General features: G+C 36.5%; 1 protein-coding gene across 6 annotated transcripts in view; it reads left to right on the top strand.

Annotated features, from left to right (window-relative positions):
* The window catches only part of EPHA7 (EPH receptor A7), a 161,499-nt gene that overhangs the window by 39,682 nt on the left and 100,662 nt on the right, over positions 1–21,155 (top strand). For all 6 annotated transcript variants that reach the window (XM_062489890.1, XM_062489885.1, XM_062489891.1 and 3 more), the window contains exons 4-5: positions 14,098–14,253; positions 15,117–15,452. In XM_062489890.1, coding sequence (XP_062345874.1) covers positions 14,098–14,253; positions 15,117–15,452 — 492 coding nt within the window. The remainder of the gene's footprint in view (positions 1–14,097; positions 14,254–15,116; positions 15,453–21,155) is intronic.

Here is a 21,155-nt window from a genome sequence, read left to right as displayed (position 1 = left end):
ACATGGACAGTTTCTATTGGGAGCTGCAAATGTCTTAAGCAAGGAGGAACTGGGCCTCCTTGCCTGTTATTGAACTTTATAAAAATCTGCTTTTTCTCCCCACTCACATAAACCAGCTTTTTCTGTTTTCTTTTGGCTTGTGGCTATAACAGCTTGCTTCCTGCATAGTTTTTCTTTCACTATCTTGCTCTTTTTTCAAGGAATTGTCCAGTTTCTTGGGCACTGAGGAACCAACATCTATAAATTTGTTTTTCAAACAAACTACGCTGAGATGTTTGAAGCGTTACTTGCACAAAAAATTATTTGAGATACAAATTGTTCACGATTAGGATGCTGAGTCACTTCTACCTCTATTAGATATTTTATGTAGTGATTTGTCAATCAAAGCCAACAATTAAAACTTCTCTAAAAGAATTCATGTTTTCCCCTCATGATAGTGTCACTATCAAGGAGAATAGAGCAATAGGAGTGAACTGTAGATCAAAAAAGTTTGTCCTGAACAGTTTGATGTCCACACTAAAATTTTAGGAAGGTGTTATTCGTGATCGCTCTAGTCTGATCCAGTTGTAGTTGGAACACATAGGTTTCACTCTTGGAGCACATCTTCTGGCTTTTTTTCCTCTGAAAACAAACATGTTCGCTTTCTCTGAGATTATGTGATGGGAACCAAAACACAGTAAGCATGAATGACTGGGAAATCCCTTCAAAAGTGCAGTCTGCATTCAAACAAAAATGTGACTGTGGATGCATTAGTGTTATAATGTCATTCTTTCTATTCCTTTTCAGTTTTCACAAGTTGAAACCCAAGACACAAATAAAAAGTTACGATAACAAAAGCCCAAAAATACAAATTCTAAGTTTCCAAACCATTAAAAGTTTTTAATGTTTTGGTATATTGGTATCCTTGAAAATACACCTGAGAGCTGGGCAGATGCAATGGAGATTGTTCATGTGTCTATACTGCAGTCTTTGCTATAAAATACCAGTGGTTTCAGTGGATGTTTGATCTTCCTTGTTTGCCTTGTCTTTATTGCATGATTCAGGTCATCCATTGTCCAAGACACCTATTACTTCAGTGGGTTTGGTTCAAGCCCACGGGGCTATAATTACTTAGCTGACTAATGCCAGTAAGTTTTTGGGAATTTGCAGAGAACTAGGATTGCACAGTTCTAGAGAACCAGGGCCTTGCATGTACACAGAGCTGTTCTCTTAGGGGGTTTAAAGGATTAAATGTAATAGTAGTGTACACTGAAACAGAAAGTGTGATAATCTTAGTTAGCTTGCTTGCGTGGAAGAAGCCGCTTGGGGAGTGCACAGCATTTTCAGTGAAAAAATCTTTTGTCTGGTTAGATAAATATCCTCTTGTCTTCTTTAGCAAAAATGAAGTTCATGTTTTGAGATTGCATCATGCTGGTTCCATAAAGCTTCCTTGGTTATCTAGCTCCTTTGTTTTGCAGTGGTGTTTAATCACTTGCAGGATCATACACTCTTCAGCCATGCACATTATCCCTTAATTATATACGACTAAGCCCCTCTTGACTGTAAGACATGTTGTTTGTTCAAATGCACTTACAAATCCATTTTCTTATCAGTTCTTTGCTGAACATTTACACAACGGGGTACTGTTTAAATATGAAAATAAACCTTTTATAGAGGAATTGTTTGACCCACCCACCTGGCCTCCATCTGTGATTGTTCTGTCTCTGCAATCTGTTGTCTGCTTTTCCTCAGCGTGTTCTTTATCTTTTTGGATGGCTGCTATCTTGGAGCGACTTTATTGCCCCTCCCTATTTTCTCTGTGCTTAGTAGAAAGTGACATTTTCAAATCATAAGGATCAGCCAGGCAGATTTGATACGCTCTCTGCTGTAAGACACGCTTCTGTTCAGAGTATGCAATTAGTAAAGACAACTTCATTTCACAATATCACAGCTCATGCTGTACTATTTGGAATTAAAGCATTGTGTGATTCCAATGAGTTTTATCATAAAAACTGGTACAGATAAATCTGTCAGAATTAGCAATGTTTTTTCTTACCACATGCTTACTGAAGCCCAGAAGTTTCTTTATATATTGTTCCAGCTCAGTTTCATGTCAGTGAATTACTATAGTAATGCATTTCCTCTATATATTTTTTTCATTAAAGAGGAGTTGTGTGTTTGCACTCTTAATAAACTGACATTCTAATCTTTAGATAAAGAGGCTAAATCCATATTTAAAGGATTATAGTTAAATTCTTACAAAGACAGTTAAATTTCCAGTCTCTGCACTGATAATTTTTTTACTGTCTTTTTATTGTGAACCTGGAAGGGAAACCTTTCTTAAAGAAATTAGAGTCTATTTTTTGTGTCGTTTCTGGCAGCATTTCTGTTTTTTTCCCATTCCAAGCCAAATGTAACTGTGGAGAATGGTTGCTTTTTTACATTAAAGTTCCTTCAAAAGCACCACAATGGATTCAAAGGCATGAGCGTATTTTTTCTGAGTAAGTAGGACAATCAACATTAAATGTAGAAATATCTGAGACCAGGATATGCAAGCAAAGTTATTTTTAGGTTCTATAGCACTGTTGTGCTGAAGTGGAATAATTTCTCTCTTGTGGGTTCATGGAAGTTGGTCTTTTGTTTGGATGGATTTGCCTGCTGTATAATGATGGCCTTGAGGAATGTGTTACAGAAACCTGTGAAAGTTTTTTTCTGGATTGAGGCCTGGAATGATAATAGTAGGTCATTGTCCAAAGGAAACCAAAAATGTGTTATTAAGTTATTTTAATTTCATTTCAATTGGAAAGCTTATAGAGATGCCTGCTTCTATTCTATTTCACAAGAAAGCCCTCCAGGCTTATTTCTTGCCAGCCAATTATTAAGCACCATTACAGTTAAATTAAATTAAACATCCACAACAAGTTGACTGCCTCAAATCTTCAAGAAGAAACAGAACAGATCCATTTGCACCACTTGCTTTACAGAGAACTTTATCCTTGAACCATGAGATCTGAGAGAGACCTGGGACTCCCAGAAGACCTTCATTATTTCATGGGGCCCATCATGGTTTCATGAAAATATTTTGGATTATCTGAGGATTTCTTAGGAAACTGTTCCATTTCATTTGTATTTTGCAGATGTAGGTTGATGTTGGGGAACTTGTTTGTCAGCATAGGTGTGTCTACATTGTATTTTGGACATCAGCATTGAGCATTTGAGCAAAACAGACTGTCTGAGTGTTTAGGCTTTTGGAGGCAAGTGTTAGGTGAACTTCATGGCATCCTGGGAAGGAAAACTTGGCCTAGTATCCTCCAGCTGGCTTGGGCTGACACTGTCCTACCCATCCACTGTCCATGGATGGAGTCAGGCAGGCAGGTCAAGGTATGGATTCTCTTGGAAGGTTACAGAGGAGCAGATCCAGCCTGTAGACAGCCTGAGAAATACTTCCCTGCAGGCATCTGCAGTTCCTGGGGAAGCATAAGCCATATGTCCCCTGCAGCCACCGGACTTGTCCATTGAGGAACAGCTCCGAAGCATGAAAGACAAGTTGCAAACCTTAATAGTGCACACTTAGATCTCCTTGGTGGTAGATGTAGCTGACATGTTTCAACAACAGACCAAAACTTACCCCTCTTTCTGTTATCCCTCTGATGGTAATTTAGAAGCAACTCTGTCAGAAAAGCTATCATTGTGTCTTCCCTTCACCAGTTCATGTTTCTTCTCCTAGAAGTTTCTCACTGCTGCTCCCAAGAAGGGAGAATAGAGGTAGCTAGGGAGTGAGAGGGTTTTTTAGATATTTCTGTAAGGTTTGGTGAAAAAACACAATGATTCTTCTCTGATTAGAAGATTCTGACAGCCGTACTGGCAAGACTATGGGTGTTCATTTGGCAAGGGAAATGAGAGCCTTTGGGGGGCTTACTAGGCATTAGAGATGCTCATGTCTGGGGACGTGTTCACTGCTCTGTGTAAAAGGTTGTCATATTGTAGTTGTGTTCGAGTGGTGCTGTGTAATAAGGTTGCTATTTAGAGTGTGACCGTCACTCTTTGTTTGTTTGATTTGAGGTAATGGGGCTAAAAGATACTAAAATAATGGAGTTTCTTAACAAAAATCAATAAGGGAGTGAAAAAACCCCTAGTCCTACCTAGTACTCATTACTTTTGGATTCCACTGTACATTTTTTGCGATTAATATCCTAGAATCATATAATTATTTAGGTTGGAAAGGACCCTTGAGATCATCACCGATACCCCAGCACAGCCAAATCTACCACTTAACCATGTCCCTAAGTGCCACATCTACACATCTTTTAAATACCTCTGGGGACAATGACTCAACCCCTTCCCTGGGTGGCCTATTCCAAAGCTTGCAGCCCTTTCAGTGAAGAATTTTATTCTTATAGGCAAATTAAAGCTCCTCTAGCACACCGTGAGGCCATTTCCTCTTGTCTTGTTGATTCTTATTTAGGAGAAGAGGCTGACCTCCATCTCCTTATAACCTCCTTTTAGGCAGTTGTAGAGAGCAGTAAGTTCTTCCCTGAATCTCCTTTTCTCCAGGATAAACAACTGCAGTTCCCTCAGCTGCATCTTATAAGACTTGTGCTCCAGACCCTTCGCCAGTTCTGTTTTCAAATTATTTAAAAATTATGTTCCAAATGATTTGTTAGTGATCAGATTTTAATGTATTTTTATTTAGAAAACAAGCAAACACAAAATATGACCCCTCCTCTTGCCAAATTCCATTATTTTCATTACTGTTTTTATATTTCATTCTTTTTGCAAAACATGCATACTGTTTCGTTCTCTTTGCAAAACAACAGGAAACTGTACTTAAGGCACACTGGCAACACCAAAGCCCAAGTGTGCATTAGACACCTTGAAATGTTAATTTTGTGTATGGCCAGACAAGGTATGGCTGTACAGAACCTGTGTGAAATCAGAGTTTAGTCACAGAAACGCCACTGTCAAAAGTCCCTGATGAATTCAGTGAGTTGTTTATTATTTAAGTGGCAATACTGTGTAAGCTTCATTGTTTCAGGTATGTCCCTAGAATAGGGAAGCAAAAAAGTTAAAGAAAAATCTAATGAAAACAATCTATTGTATTCATGTAATCACCACTGGGATGGGGTGGTTTTTTTGTTCGTTTGCGTTATTTGAGTTGAATTTTATATGCGGAAAAATAAAAAGAAAAAAAAAACACCAAAAACCCAACAAAAAATCATTACAGCATTGTGACAAATTTAGCATGAATTTTTCGTATATCTGTATAGAAAAAACACCACTTACATTCAGGTTTGCACAGCCAATTTCTTTTTGTTGAAGCAATTCTCTGTTGTCTGCTGATGCATCCAGGGATGTGTTATTCTGCTCAGTTAGATAATCACACAAATTTCCTAGCAGACCATAATAACTTTCACAACTTAAGTTGATTTGTAGTTTTAGATTTGCTGAATTCTTAGTCAGTGTAGTTTTAACAAATTCTTTTTGTAGTAAAAATTTCAAAAAGTTTATCACTGAATTTTAATAAAAGAAGAAGAAATAATAAACAGAACCTAAAGACACAGAAGCTAGGAGCAAATCAAGTGCATTTCTTCAAAAATTTTGTGACTGGTTGAGAACCTTCTGAGGAAGACAGATAAAATATCTACTGCTGACAGTACTTCAAGCATGTATTCTTTTGTTTGTTTGTTTGTTTGTTTTTTTGGTGATGAACCTATACCATGTCCTGCAAAGTGTGGAACATTTGCTCCCAAACTGGCTAATGAGTTGAGCTGTCACTCAACTCTGAGCAGAAACTACTCAAGCACCTTGCAAACCTTATCTTGAGGAAAGGGCATGGTTGAACGTAAGGGGAGGAATAGGAAAAGAATGAACAGGAAAGCCAGAATATATCTTCGCCTTTAATTTTCTTACTCACTTTTCAGTTTTGAACTCTGTAACAGAGTTACATACCTCTGCATTTTTAGTGTCTTTGTATCTCTCACATGCTAAATTCCCTCAATTTTCATGGTGGCTTTGTATTTGTCATTTCCAGGAAGGTTAATGAGCGGCACATGCCTTATCCTTGTAAACTGCAAATTTAGAGAAACATTATGTCATAGCCTCAATGTACAACTTTTAACTCACCCAGTTAATTAATTCTCCTCAGAATATTCTAGCGTGTCTTTAATTGTCATTTGGATGTACTGGTTCGGAATGATTAGATTCAAAGCAATTTTGCTGTTTCAGTATAGTGACATTGGGTATTTTGTGATTTGTAGGATATGTTCTTCAGTCTGATTACCTTGTCCTTGTCTAGAAATTAGCCAGGAAAATAGCATAGCACTACTTGGTGCCTATGTTTCTTTGCAGCTAGGTAAGTTAAAAAGACACATATGCTGACGTGCTTACTTTTGGGGCTTTGTTTTGTTTGGTTTTGGGTTTTTTTTTAAAGCAGATTTGGAGAGAGGTGAAGCTTTAGCTTCATGCAGTGGAAAAATCGGAGCAAGTTACTGCTACTTAGCCAGCATTCTTCTGTTTGTGTGACCAGCAGTATGTGAAGTATCTCTCAAAAGCCATTAGCAGGATTTTGGAAAACAAGGGCATAGTAGGCTTGGAAAATTAATATGAGGTCTGAGAGATTCCTGACAGGCAACAACAAACATTCAGTGAATGATGGTATGCAGCCATGGGACAGCCCTATTTAGGTATGTCATTCACACTATAGCTTAGGCACCATTAAAAGTCCTGAGTTTACTCTGACTGAAATATACAACATAGTTCCTTAGTTGAAACATGAATAATCTTTAGATGTTATTGCAGTTTAAAAATCAAGCTAAAATAAACTTCTTTTTCAGTTAGACATTTAATATTGCATAGTAGTTAGACAAAATACTACAGCCTAAGCTCCTTATAAAACAATATATATTAGGTGCCAGAGAAGGCATAACAGATGCCATCTCTCACTATAAAAGTAATTTACAGTTTCAAACATAGCCATGACTGGAACATACTCTAATGATTGAAAAAGGGGATCAGAGGTTATAAAGTCTCTTTTTGTTACTAGATTTCTTATGTCTAATATTTCACATTGAAAGCTGCAATTGGGAATTGTTTTATAATGGTCTGCTTTCAGTTTATCTAAACTTTTCAGAGACTTCAGCTAAAAAGTGCCTTTGGCCAATGTGATCTACTGGCCAAGTATCTAATAAGAGAAAAAAGCCCCCCAAATGTTTTAAAAATTTTATTTTTTGACACTGTGAAAGGTTAAACCTTTTGCATTTCTAATGTCTCCCATGCCAAATTGTCATGTGTTTGTAGCAGGTTAATACAGAAGAGGGTTGACAAATCTTGCTATAATCACTACCCCATGTTGCTTTTATCCTTGTCTGCTGCTCATTTTCGTTGTGAAAAACCCTAATATATCAGTGACAGGAGGTCTGGATTTGTGGCTGACTGTTATAATTACTCCCACTGAGGCACTGTCAATAGGATTAAAATAAAGATTCTGGACCTGTCCATCCTAGATGAGGTCAGCAACACTAGCAGTGGGAGTACTGTTTCTGCAAGCTGTGCTTTTAGTCCTGAGTTATGGAACCATAGACATTAATATGAAGCAAATATTTGAAAGCTCCAGTGGAGAATGACCAGCTCTTTTTTTTATTATTTTTTTAAATTTTTTTTGCATTAGCTAAAATATCCAACTGCAATAAATAATCTAACAGCATTCATCTATGTCCTGGCCATACATATATATATATATATATATATATATATATATATATATATATTAATTTTCAAATGTATCTGAGCCCCAGAGAGTTTCAATTACAGAACAATCCATTTTGCATTTTATAATTAATAAAATCTTTGCAGCTGCATAACTTCATCCAGGAAACATCTGCACTCACTCTGTGTATACATCATTTCTGTGAAAAGAGGGTTAGCTGAATTCTCTTTAATTTTCTCAGGCTTGGGGAAGGTAGAAAGGTAGGGAGTTGATTAAGATAATGGAAAACAAATTACAAGAATTGTGAGTTATGTCCCCAATAAAAAACAAATTCTACTCACTGTTGGTAGGAAAAAATGCAACATGTAGGATCACTTTTAATATAGTCAAATTATTCAAGCAAAGAGAAGAAGGAGCCCAGGGGAAACCTGATCCCTTCCAAGATGGGCAGTCAATTTGCCATGGTTCTCAATGGGACCAGCCTGGTACCCCAACTTCATAGGTAATACTGATGTTGTTGAAAATCTGTGGTTACTCCTTTATCATCCTTTGACACCAGCTCTGGAAAAATGTTCTTTTTTAAACATTAGCTTCATCTTAGCATGCATAAAACTGTCATACCACTAAAGCAAACTCGAGGAATGGTGCAGAAATCAGAGTAAATAGACAAGCTCTTTTGCTCTGCTAGCACAGTGTGTCATCTTTCTTCTTATCCTCTTTCACCAGACTACTTTTTATAATGGGATCAAGCAGTAATTAGTGCATTCACCTCTTTAATTATTTACATATAAACTCAAAGGTTATTGTCAAAAACCACGTTCAATCAAGTATCTAACATACCGAAACAATTGTGTGGCCTTTAAGTCTTAATCAGATATGCCACCTGGAAGCCTTGCACTTTGAAAAATGGTGATTTTCTTTTTTTTTTTTTTAAATTGTTTATTGTAGTAGCAAGTAATTTTCTTGATTAATATATCAGTGCCCTATAACTATTTATTCTTTCTCATTTGCTTATATAAACATCAATTGTTACATACATCACTCATAGTCCTCACCTATTTCCATCATTGCTCCCAGTTTAAGTTCCCTTGATATCCTAGACACAAAATGAATCTCATAGTGTTTATAGTGAAAAGGCTACTGTACTGGTTTGAAAAGCAAAACCAGTGAGACTTCAAGTCACTAATACAATTTTTAATAGGGAAGAGAAAAAGGAAGAACAAAATACATGCAATAATAAAAATAAAACCACTGACAGAGTCAGAATACAACCTGATACCCTGTCAGTCAGGGTGCTGGTGCAGTTTTCCTCCAAAGGGTCCAGCGATGATACGGATAAAAACCTGGTTCTTCCTCTGGAATCCAGTGGGAAAAGGCTGCTTTTGGCATTCTAAACCTCAGTTTTTATCTAGGTAGGAAAGACTTGGCTCGTCCTCCTGGCTGGAGCATCTCCCAATGGGATGATGTAATCTTATCAGTTATACAGTAGGACTGAATGGCCCATTAACAGAAGATACTTCCCACAGAGATAGGGATGATCACCCTTATCAGATTGTAATAGACTATGTATATCTTGTATTGTAAACCAGGACAGCTACATAAAAATGAATAGTACTTAACACATCCTTGTTTTCCTTTCTCCTGCCACACAAGTGCGACCATAGACTGCTGTTGCCCTCTACATCTGCCTTCATTCCCTTCTCCGGAGGTCCTCGGACTTTTTATTTTATAAACATGAAAAGAAACTTGTACCTTGTTTGATCTCTAGGAGGCCACTAAGCATGTGATGAGCTCACAGCAGAGAAGCTGCTATTTTTCTCCATTAGGTGCAGTCAGATCTTATGCCACAGATATGGCATCATAGTTCTCTTAGTGTGTGTTAGCACTTCAGTTATTTACTTTTGGCTTTGCAAAATTCCATTATTTACAGTATTTGTGTAGCCCCTTAAGGGATACCAAACATACTGGCTGAAGATGTTTGCGACTGCAGTGGCGTATGCTAAACATGTTTCCAGGTGGGCGCCATGTGCCCCACCCTACTGTCAGGATGTATCCTTGTCACTGCTGAGAGCTACTGGATGTTCCTGAAAAAAGAACTTTAATCCAAGCCTGGGAAGATTGCTGGTATGATTTTCTGGAGGGTCTTTCATTGTATACAGCCAGAATAGTGAACTGCTTTATCTAAAGGCTTTCTCAGGCTCAAACCCCAACTCCAGGGAAGCTCTCTCATTTGTGAGATTCTGTTCACATTGTCTTTGTAGTTCACACTGGAACTCTGCCAGCTTCCCAACCAAAAAAAAAAAAAAATATCTCTGATGGAGAAGGTGAGAAGATTTGCTCTGAGAAGCAGTCATGGCTATTGCAGACAAGTGAACAAGTCCAAGGATCTGTCCAGCCCTGGGAGAATCAGTGATGGACAGTCCCTAGTGGTTTTGAGGCTAAGATACTAAATGAAGAATTGTGCCTTGGCTGAAGCAAGATTTTCTTCTGTATTTGTTGTTGATTTTGTAGTATATGGAGAAAGAATTAAAGCCTAATTGCGTTGTTTTAAGCTGGTTGAGGTCAGGCAGGTTGGTGCTATTCTGTGTCTTTGTGCTGTCAATAACATGTAAGGCTTTGGAGCAGCTGTTTGAACAAAATGGAGCTTCATCTGGGAAGAGCTGTTCTCTTAAATTAACAGCCATAAATGACACAACAGAGTGAATGGAAGAGAACTGTATTTTGTGCTGCCTTTCTTGCTTTTCTCCACACCCCTGTGCTGCCTTTTGTTATACTCCAGAAGCCCTTCAGTTGTAAAACTACTTCTGGATCATAACTTGTTTGAGGAACATCAAATGAGTTTACATTTTAATCAGATCAGCAACGATGAGGATTAGAGCTACAACATCAGAGTGTTCTCTCACCAGTTATATCCCCCTGCCTATCTTCTGTCATTTCTTGAGTTCTGTGCCTTGACTTGTAATTTAGACTTCCTTTATAGGGAAGACGAGTGGTTAATGAGTGCTTTCCTGTACTAATGAAATGAAATATTAAAATAGATGTGATCAAATGTCATTTGAGTTGCCTTAAGCTTTGCTATGAGATACTTTTGGGAAAGAGTAGCTGTATTTATCACCTTAGTTTTACATGTACAGAGCCCTGAGTGTTGTTTGGCTAATGTGTTTGGTTTTGTTTTTTAACAATTAACATTTTTTTAATGTTCCTTATGGAGATAGCAGCATGGGGATTTAATACCACCTGTCCCTGGAATCTTAAAACATTACATGAGAAACTAAATTGAGTCAAAATATGTAGAATTAAAATAATGTAGAAACAACAATCTATCTAAATTACTCATAAAATGAAAAAAAAAAAAAAAAAAACAACAAACCACCATGGCAATTTGGCAAGGGAAGACAAAAGGGAGGGGAAAAAAAATCAAAACAGTATTTTTGAATTATTCTTTCCCATCTGTTGTCAGTGTAGCTAACTGGCAAGTTCTCACACCTTCATAAGTGGTCTGTGCAACACTGTGTTGGTAGAGTTTTCAGTTGTAATTTTCTTTACAAGGACAATGGTATGTGTTAAGAACAGATAAGGACCCATAGGTCCCCAGTTTTTAAGCACTAGAAGTATTCTACTGCTAGCCTGAAAAAAAACAATTTTTGTGAGAACTTTAATTTTATGAAGAAAAATGGGACAATAATTTAGTTGTATTCCTCCAATTAATACCTTTAATTATAGTGTTTATTTCAGCCCTGCATACCCTCCTTTCAGAAGAACTACAAAGTTTTTAACAACCTATTTAAAAATACTGTTTTCATACTGTTACAAAATTCAGTTCTGGAATATTCTGCCTTTTATATCTCTGGGATTTATAAGTTAAAGGGATGGTTATTAAATATTGTTGCAAGCCTCTTGGTGGACAAAAAGCTAATGGAATGATAGCATGACTTGAATGCCTAAACCTGCTGCCTGTGTTATGCTGGGTGGGAGAATAATTGGCTTTCAGTCATGTAAACTAGTAACAGACACTTGGATCCTTTGAACTCTAATAAGAAATGCACACTTACTTTAAATAGTGAGTGACTAAGCATATAAATTTCTTGATGAAGTCATCAGAAAAAAAAAACTGAAAAGGAGTTTTCTGTTTGCATATTGTTATTTCTGTCTGAAATCTTCATTTTACTCTGTGCATCTTTGCTTGTGATGCTCCCTGCTGAGAAGGACAGACTGGAAACACAGTAGGGATCTTAGCCTTTTAAGTTGCTCTTTGCTTTGCAGAGGACTACATTTTGGAAGTTCCGGTGTATTTGTCCAGTGTTTTGTTTGGTATATGAGGAATATGACAATTTAAGAAAGGCAGGAAACTATTATTTGGTAAATTTAGCTACATTTATAGTGCAAATACTAAAAAAGTAGAAGTTTAAATGTATGTCTTAAGGTACATGTATACAAATCAGCTTTTGTGCGCTTTGGGCAGAAAATTCTGAAACAATGGATGAAGGTATAAAGGGATAATTTTGAGATCAATTTGCCACAACTATGAATTCACAGATCTTATTTATCTAAAGTGCTTCTCCAAAATTATTTTTGTTGTCTTTTCTAAATAGCAGATATTAGAGCTACTGTGGCATAATCAAGTTATAGCACATTTTACAAACAGGACTAGATTTTCTGCTAATGCAAACTTGTGCCCCTTTGTAAAAATCAAAGGCTACAAGTTTTGCCTGCTAATTGGCTCTGGCAAATAATTTATGTTCCATCCACTGGGTATTTTTTGCAGCACAACAAGCTCTAAATGTTATGACAATTCCAAGCATATTTCTCTTAAAAACTTTGTATATTGATAGAGTAATAGACAGCCCGAATATCCTACTGGTGTAATCCACTGTTGATTTACACAATTAATCAGCTTTAATTTACTGTTGTCTTAAGTATTGCTGCATTATTTTTTTTTCTCCATGTCGTAAAATTAATCAGACTAATATCACTCATGTTGCTTTAGCAACACTTTGGGTCCAGTCCAAAGGCTATTAAAGTCAAAGGTACTCCTCATTGACTTAGTGAGCTTTGGATAAAGTTCATTGTTTTCATGCTCTTTCCATCACTGCAGTACCAGACAACTGAAATAACTGTTCCAAATATCAGCGTCTTTTGATACTTTGCATTTCTGTTCTGAGAAAATATCCAAGCAAATATGAATATAACCAAAGTAAATTTTCTCCCTCTGAATACAGAATGACTATTTAACTAGCTTTAATATTTTGATACCCAGTACAAAGTTTCACCTTCTATCCTTTTCCTTTGCATACAGGTGATGGCTTAAGATGGCTAAAGCTAGACTGTCTGTTATTGTGGGAAGGAAAAAAGGAAAAAAAAAAGAGTTAAATAGTCTGGTTGACAATACATCTGCTTTATTAGAAGGTTCTGGAGAGCTTTTTATGTTTTGTTTTGCACGTTGACAGTGTTTGTAGGTTTGTCTGTAACAGTGCTGAAACTGAGTCTCAATCTGTTTTCAGTTTTAGTGTTGTCTGATCCCCTCTTCCTTATTCCCTACAGTTCTCATAGTTTATACATTCTTAAGCTGGCTGTCTAGGTTGCAGTGATCTGCTTGCAAGTCTAATGGTAGATGCGTTTTATGTGTGTTTTTGCCTTGGGAATTGGGGCAGTAGCTGCAAGAAGTATTTCTAAGACATCAGTGTTATAACACAACACATTTTTTTTAATTTCATGGGTTCACAATGGGCAAACCAAAGTAAGAAATTCTCTTGTATACATAATTCCTGTTGTCTGCATTTTTTTTAAAAGTTTTAATAAGTTAATTTTGACTTACTTGTCTCTGTCTGTGAAACTGGGAAATCCAATTGAGCAGTTTAAGCTGTCTGCTCTCCTTTCTTTATGTTCTTACCAGTGTCATCTTTTAAACAAATGTTCATGCCTTGTCCTTTCGTCAAGATCAGGGCTTGCTGGTGGGTTACATCTCCTTTGGGTTTCTGAGATTAGGGAAGAATAAATTTTGCTCCAAAACTATTAGTTAAGATACCATAAACACTTCAGTGGCCTTAGAACAGATCTCAAGACTGTTTTCCTTTTGTTTAGGCCCATTGCAGGCATGCAGACATTTTACACCATTATTGTACTCTTCTTTGGTAAAAAACAGATGCTTCTTGTATTTATGTGACCCTCTGTTTTAAAAGATTGTACTGCCAGCTGCTGAGGCACATATAGTATGTACTTGAACTCATAAAAATGCCAAAAATTATTAACAGCATTTTCTGAAGAAATGATGAGCCTATCTTGCTTGAGCCAACATAACAGAATGGGCAGTTTAGATGTTTACAGAAATGTGTACCTCTTTTGAGAGGAACAAAAAAAGATCAGGATGGAAGTCCATGCAAATGTAAATCTTTATTTGTTTTGTTCTGCTTTAGCTTGTGGCCGCGGGTTCTACAAATCCTCCTCACAAGATCTGCAGTGCTCTCGCTGCCCTACTCACAGCTTCTCTGACAAGGAGGGATCTTCCAGATGCGACTGTGAAGATAGCTATTATAGAGCACCTTCTGATCCACCATATGTCGCATGCACAAGTGAGTGAGTCATGAGTTTAATAGTAAAGGACATTGCTTCACCAACCAGGTGCAGCCACTTGCAGAGAGTAGTTTTGTCTAGCTTTTCCTGTGTTTGAAAAGTACATTTGCAATGGTAAAAGAAATTGAAAGGCAGAGGGAAAAAGGGTTGACAGTGAATACAGAATCAGCATAAATACAATTTTCAAGTTTGCTTGATACAGTGTTGGGAAACGTTGCATAAGGGCATAATTCAGTGTAATAGATCTATACAGGCCCATTTCTCCCTAAATTGTTATAGACAATGTGCATTATGTGATATAATACCAAAATTAGTAATGTGAAAAATGAAAAATAACCTCTGTGGAGCTGCATTTTGATTGAACTGTACTTGGACCTGACTTAACTTTCTAACTGCAAATAGATTGGCCTACACAGATTGGTGATTCAAATAGTGGAAGTCTACTAAATCCAAAACATTACTAAATATCTCTGTAAATCATATCAGAACTGATAACAAAAGACTAGATACAGCTTGTGCGACATGTTTAGAAGAGATGAACAAATCCCATATTTGGAATACCCATAAAACAGAGCCTTTAAGGTATATTAAGCATTCCTTTTAATTACAGAGAAGACAAACAGCTAAAATCAGTTGCCGTAAATATACAGACAATTGTTATTCTGATGTCTTAATGGAAAATAAATAAAACTCTTACCAAATGAGTTCAAGAAAGCTTTTATGCAACCTGTACTAAAAATAATGAAATGTTTATGTGAAGAAAAATGCTTCAACTGCTTTCTGTCTCAGTAATTAAAATGCTACCTGTGTGTCCCACTGTGGTTTTGTGTAATTACCCTAGACTTCTTTGTGTGTTATGTAGGACCTCCATCTGCACCACAGAACCTAATTTTCAATATCAACCAGACTACTGTGAGCTTGGAGTGGAGTCCTCCTGCTGACAACGGGGGAAGGAGTGATGTGACCTACCGCATTTTGTGCAAAAGGTGCAGCTGGGAGCAGGGCGAGTGCGTTCCCTGTGGGAGTAACATTGGATATATGCCCCAGCAAACTGGATTAGTAGATAACTATGTCACTGTCATGGACCTGCTAGCTCATGCTAACTACACGTTTGAAGTTGAAGCTGTGAATGGGGTTTCTGACTTGAGTCGTTCCCAGAGGCTTTTTGCAGCTGTCAGTATTACCACTGGCCAAGCAGGTAAGTTTTCATCACTTACGAATCTCAATGCTGTGACTCTGAGAGAAATTTGGAGTATGCAAACTATAGATGCAGTAAATCAGGAGCATGTTTGGTGTGTTCTGGCTCATTAATCTTTTCACCTTGCCAGCTATTTAATTTGAAAAACTTACACTATTTCAGAATAACCTGTCCTGTTTCTTGGCCTCAGGATTGTTTTCAGAAAGCATTCACAAAATACTTAAAGAAGACACACAGCTTTGTTATTAAATAGAATTTCTTAACTTAGGAACTTTTTTGGTTGTTGTTGTTCTTACTTCATTATAGTTAATTCCTAGTTTTTGAAGATAAAAAAACAGATGTGACAGTTCTGTGCGGACTAGCCTTTTGAATTTTTAAGCATGTATGGGAGTCCTAGGTCACTGGAAGATGATTTGGATTTCTGATGGTGTTCTCAGTGTTAATGTTTTCCCTCAGGACAATATTTCTGATTTATATTTCCAGATATTTGATTATGAGATGCAATGAGAATGTGATGATTATTCTTTGTTTCTTCTATTTATCATAATCTGACAGGTGAAATGTCAGGGGAAATAAAATCAAACCAGCATATCACCCTAGGGAAAAAAAACGGGCTTTAGCTGTCTGCAGCTGAGTGGAGAAAAAACAAGAAAAAAAAAAAAAAAGAATTCTGAATTTCTGAACTGGCGAGTTACTTGCTGTTAAAATTACAGGCAATAGTGTGCTGTGGTCTTAAAGAGAGGATAATAAAGCTAGCTAACCTTTTGAGATTTGAACAATCTTAAACCAAATATTTTTTGCAAGTTCTTGCTAAAAGAAAATATAAACTGACTAACTGATATGATGCTTCCTAAGAATAGCTGAGTAATATTTTAAAGGATACTTCATACTTATATCTTGGAGGAAATTTCAATGACTATGAATCATGCTATTTTTTTATTTTTAGTGCAGTAGAAGTGATCCCCTAAAGTATTGTTTTGAACTAAGAATAAACTCACCAAACAGGATAAACAAACAAACAAACAAGCAGGAAAGACTGTAGTTATTTTGTACTTTAAAAATAGCCATCTCAAAAATGAAAAAAAAAAAAGACAAGAAATATAGTTCAAAACCTTCCTTCCTTCCTTCCCCCCTTCCCCCCCCCCAAATTTAGGACAGTTGATAATGGTTGTTAAAGTTAGGCTGGAGTATTTATGAGATATTTAATCTTCCTATAGTGCTTTCATGGATTCCAAATGCACATTTTATATTATTTTGGAGCCATCTCTGTGGCTGAAAGGGTTGGTCTCTATGTTCATTCAGTTCTTGAAGTTTACGATGAGATTTTCAGCACAGAAAACTTACCCTGAAACTATTTTTGCACCAGAGATGATATTACTTTAGCACGGTGATTTTTCATCTTCAAAATAATTCTCCAAACACACACAGGTGGACAGTGTTGTGCTCTCTGTATATGACTGTACAGAAATATGACATGAAGAAGAGGATTTGGACTTTTTCCTATTCAGCTGAATCAAATTGGCTTTACTTTATGTGCTTTGATGGTTCAGTGGCACACAGAGTAAAGGAAGAAACAGTGCAATTAATGGCTAGCATCACATCTCAGAAAGATGAAAAAGCCTTAATCAGAAGTTTGTTGTATTTTCTCCAAGATGACTCATTATAGTTCATTATTTTGTGTTGTCATAGTCATGGATTTACAGGGCTTTTGTTAGGCCAGAAGATATAATAGTTATCCTGTGCTAGCTTATAAGTAACACAAAGTATGTGATTTTATGAAATGATTCTCACACCAAGCCCAGAGATGTCACTAAAAGTATAGCTTGCATACATGTTAGAGACAACATCTAAACTTTACCAGAGATTTAAAGTAATCAAAGATATTCGACCTCCTAGACAAGCTTTGTAAGACCATGAAGAAGGAGCTCTGACTCTGTTCCTTCCTTACTCTCCAGTTTGCTGTGGGATTGTGCACAGACCAGCATCTTCCAGGATTTGACACTGTTTAGAGAAAGGGTAAAACTAAAGCTTTGCCTGTTTAGCACTTCTGGATATAAAGATTTATAGGCTTCCAATTTGGTAGCTAGAAGAAATATACATGGGGGGACAAATTTTGGAAAAAAAATGGCTTTAAACTCTTTTCATTGCAGTGTTCTCTGTAAAATGAAGGCAACCTTCTCTTTTCCTTACCAAGCTCCTCAAGATTTTCTGTTTAGAAGTGCCACATAAATTCAGGTTTTTGTGGTTTTTTTTCACAGAATTACAAAATTTGCATTAAAGAAAGTGCAGACGTTCTGAAGAAATGCATTTAGCAAAAGGAAATACCTCTGCTACTGGTTTTTTTTTTTTTTTTTTTTTTTTTTTTTGCAACAGCATGTTTTGGATCCTAATACTTATTTCTTTGGTTTCTCAAGGAGAAAAATATTTTAGGTGGAACAGATTGATGACTATAATTGAACAGAAAGAGACTGGTTTCTCAAAGGAGTCTGTTATGCTTCTGTGTTTCTCTTTTATTTTACCATGGAGAGGAAGAAAATGTTGGATTTATTTATAGCCAAGTAAACTAGGATTCATGCAGCTCTCATTTGTTCCTGTGTGACTGTTCTATACTTCTGGCAAAACGGACTTTTTCTATGCCCATACTGCTTTTTATGTGTGTAAATGTGTCTAACTAAACCTTCTTCACATGTTATTATGCTAACACAATAGGTGGCTATATATAATTACTGGGTTCACCAGTTGCACAGAGGATTGCAATGAGATTTTCCATTTGTAGTTTTGGTTTAATTGAATTGCTCCTTTGTGGCCACAGTCACAAAATTCAAATCATTGTGTAATGATAACAGGAAATTATTGATAAAAGAATGGGGTTATAGAATGTATTCAGTGTTTCTTCACCCACGTGTAACAAGCTTCTGATGATACAAAGAGAGCATGACACATAAAAGAACCAGGTGGTGGATAAAACCTATTTATATTTGTGGAAATAACACAATAAAATGACTTCAGGTGGGTAGGTATCATTTCACATCGCTTATACATATACATCTGTGACACATTGCTATTCATTCCTTGTTTTAAAAAGACTTTGTGACTAGGCTATCAGTTGTCATATGCCATATTTTTATGCTTCAGCCAAGAACCATGAGGCTTTTGGTTTTGCTCTTTTTTTTCTTTTTTTTTGACAAGATTAAGTACACTAATTCCCCCAGGAGTAAACCATCTTGTTTCATATCTTGCCTATCCAGCATCATATAAAGAATACAGGATGCCATCCCAGTACTGCAAGCTGATCTATGAGAACCCCTGCATCCTTCTAGAATTCAGACTTGAATGTGACTAAGCTCGAGTTACAATAAATAAATGCACCAAAGAGCTGCACCTGGCAAACAGCTGAAAAGCACTGCCATTGTGAGCTTACTGAATGGGCTTTAACCTAAGATAAAATTTACCACTTCCCTGATAAGATATTCCCCTTTTAGTTGTACTGGTAGTTCCTTTTGATCCATCAAATTCCTTCCCAAATTTCACATTTTTTCCATACAACACCCAGAAGGTGAATGGAAATTGGGTAGGTTTCACTGCAGATGAATACTTGTATTTTGTCACTTGTGCATTTTCATTTTACAGAATATGATTCAATAGGAATTTTTTAATTTTTCTGTTGAAATTTTTGCAAAGCTAGTGTGTTTTTAAAACTATCTTCCTGCAAGATTTTCTCTAGAATTTATCTAAATGAACAATGGACCCATCTCTGGTAAATGGTTATGTATACCCAATCAAGGCCTTGATAAAGCTTAGGATATTTTGAATGAATACCAAAATTTATCAGGGTCTGAGAAAATATAAGTGTGTGTCCTGAGCCAGCTTAAATTGTCTTTATAGTCATTGAAAAGAAAAAAATCATATCCAAAGGGTCACTCATCATGCCTTATTACTGTAACTAAGACAAACAAACGTTAAAATGTAATGCCAAAAACTGTTCCTAAATGTACTCATTTCTCTTATGCAGGGAGAACACTTGCTAATGCTTGCTGCTGCTTCACAGCAAGAGGAAGGTGCCCCATAGCAGTGTTAGGTGATGCTGTGCCTTCAGATGCACTTACTGCTGACAAATTTCAAGTGGTTAAAAAACCCTAATTCAGTTCCATAATCAAAACTTACTCTTGAAAAACGTTCTTTTTTTAGTAACAATTTCCTTTGTATATGTTGATTTGCTGCTATTCCTTTTTACATTTTAGAGTTCAATTTAAGACCTTTTGCTAAAAAAAAAAAAAAGAAATAAAAAAAGCAGATCCCAGATTTCAGTTTATAGAAAAAAAAAAGGTAGCCAATTTTTCAAATTGGCATTATCCCAGCAACTTGAAGTGAAAAAAACATTACATGCTATAAAATCATGACTATTAGCAGCATCACTGTTGATTTATATGACAAGAAGAAATGGCTGAATGCATAAATGCAAATCTGTGGGATGGGCTCTGGCTTTCTTAAGTAATTCTGAAGTCTTTCTAAATGAGAGAGACACTTCACATTCTGTCATGTTACATTCTCCTTTCATTCTTGCTGCTTATAATTTTTTTTTATTTCTTTGTTTCTTTATGCTTTTTCCCCAGCTCTCAATTATCCCTACTCATTTTCCGAGTCTCTTCTTTCATAGCCTCTGCACTACTCACCATCTATTTTTTTCCTCTTCCCTGCCAGTCTCGCTTAAGCCTGACTTTCCTTCAGCAGTGAACTGTCCCCCAGCAGTGGCAGCAATCAAGGAGATTGATGCCTGCGGCTTCCCCAGTCCCTGTGACCTCGGCGTTCTAGTCCCGTTCTCTCTTCTCTCCTTTCCCCAGGCCGTTTTGGTTTCTTCACATACTGCCACCAAGTTGTTTTAATCTACCTCCATCCACGTCTTCCATCCGATGTTCACTTCTGGTGCTACATGGCAGCTTATTATAAAGAGCTTCAGTGTTCAACTTAACATTTCTTCAGTGTTTTCCCATTTCAGTAGACTTCCTTTAGTTATGGGTTTCCTTGGTTATTTCCTGCTGATGACTTTACTTTTCAAGCTATGCTGCATCTCCTAATGTCCAACTGTAGATCAGATTTTGCACATTGATATGGCTACATCATCAATATTTATTTTTTTTAAAAGGAATGCCTCATGTAAAAATAATTCAGATTATAAAAATAATGTTTTCTTTTTACCAAATGTGTTCCACCTGTTGAGCTGGGGGAATTATTTTACAAAAAGTCACTTTTCAAATGTAGTATTCTCTAAATGCTTTCATTAAACAGAGGTTTTTAGAAACATATGTGATGATGACTGCATTTTGGGTTACCTTTTTGCTTATTTTTTAATGGGAGTTATATGGATGTCTGTGCTTACTCTTAATATGTAAGATATATTTTAATATTTTAAAAATTTTTCCTAGACCATCTGTGTAAGTGTTCTGCACTCCATGGTAATCAGCTAAAAAGGGGAAAATTTGAGTAGAAATTAGTTGCATATGATAGTTATTATTCTTCTACTTTTTTAGATGCCTTTTCAGTACATTAAAAGAATGGATTGGGTTATTTCTGTGGAGCTAAGACTGCTTATTGATCTGCAATCACATTACCCTGAACTAATATCACAGATTTTTTTTACAGGAGGCGATAACTGAGTTTATACCTGAATTAAACTGATGGATTAAAACTTGATAAGAATTCCAG

The sequence above is a fragment of the Cinclus cinclus genome, chromosome 3, assembly GCF_963662255.1.
Source record: "Cinclus cinclus chromosome 3, bCinCin1.1, whole genome shotgun sequence".
Classification (NCBI taxonomy): Eukaryota; Metazoa; Chordata; class Aves; order Passeriformes; family Cinclidae; genus Cinclus; species Cinclus cinclus.
The sequence above is the reverse complement of the archived record's forward strand: the minus strand, read 5'-3'. Positions and strand labels throughout refer to the sequence as shown.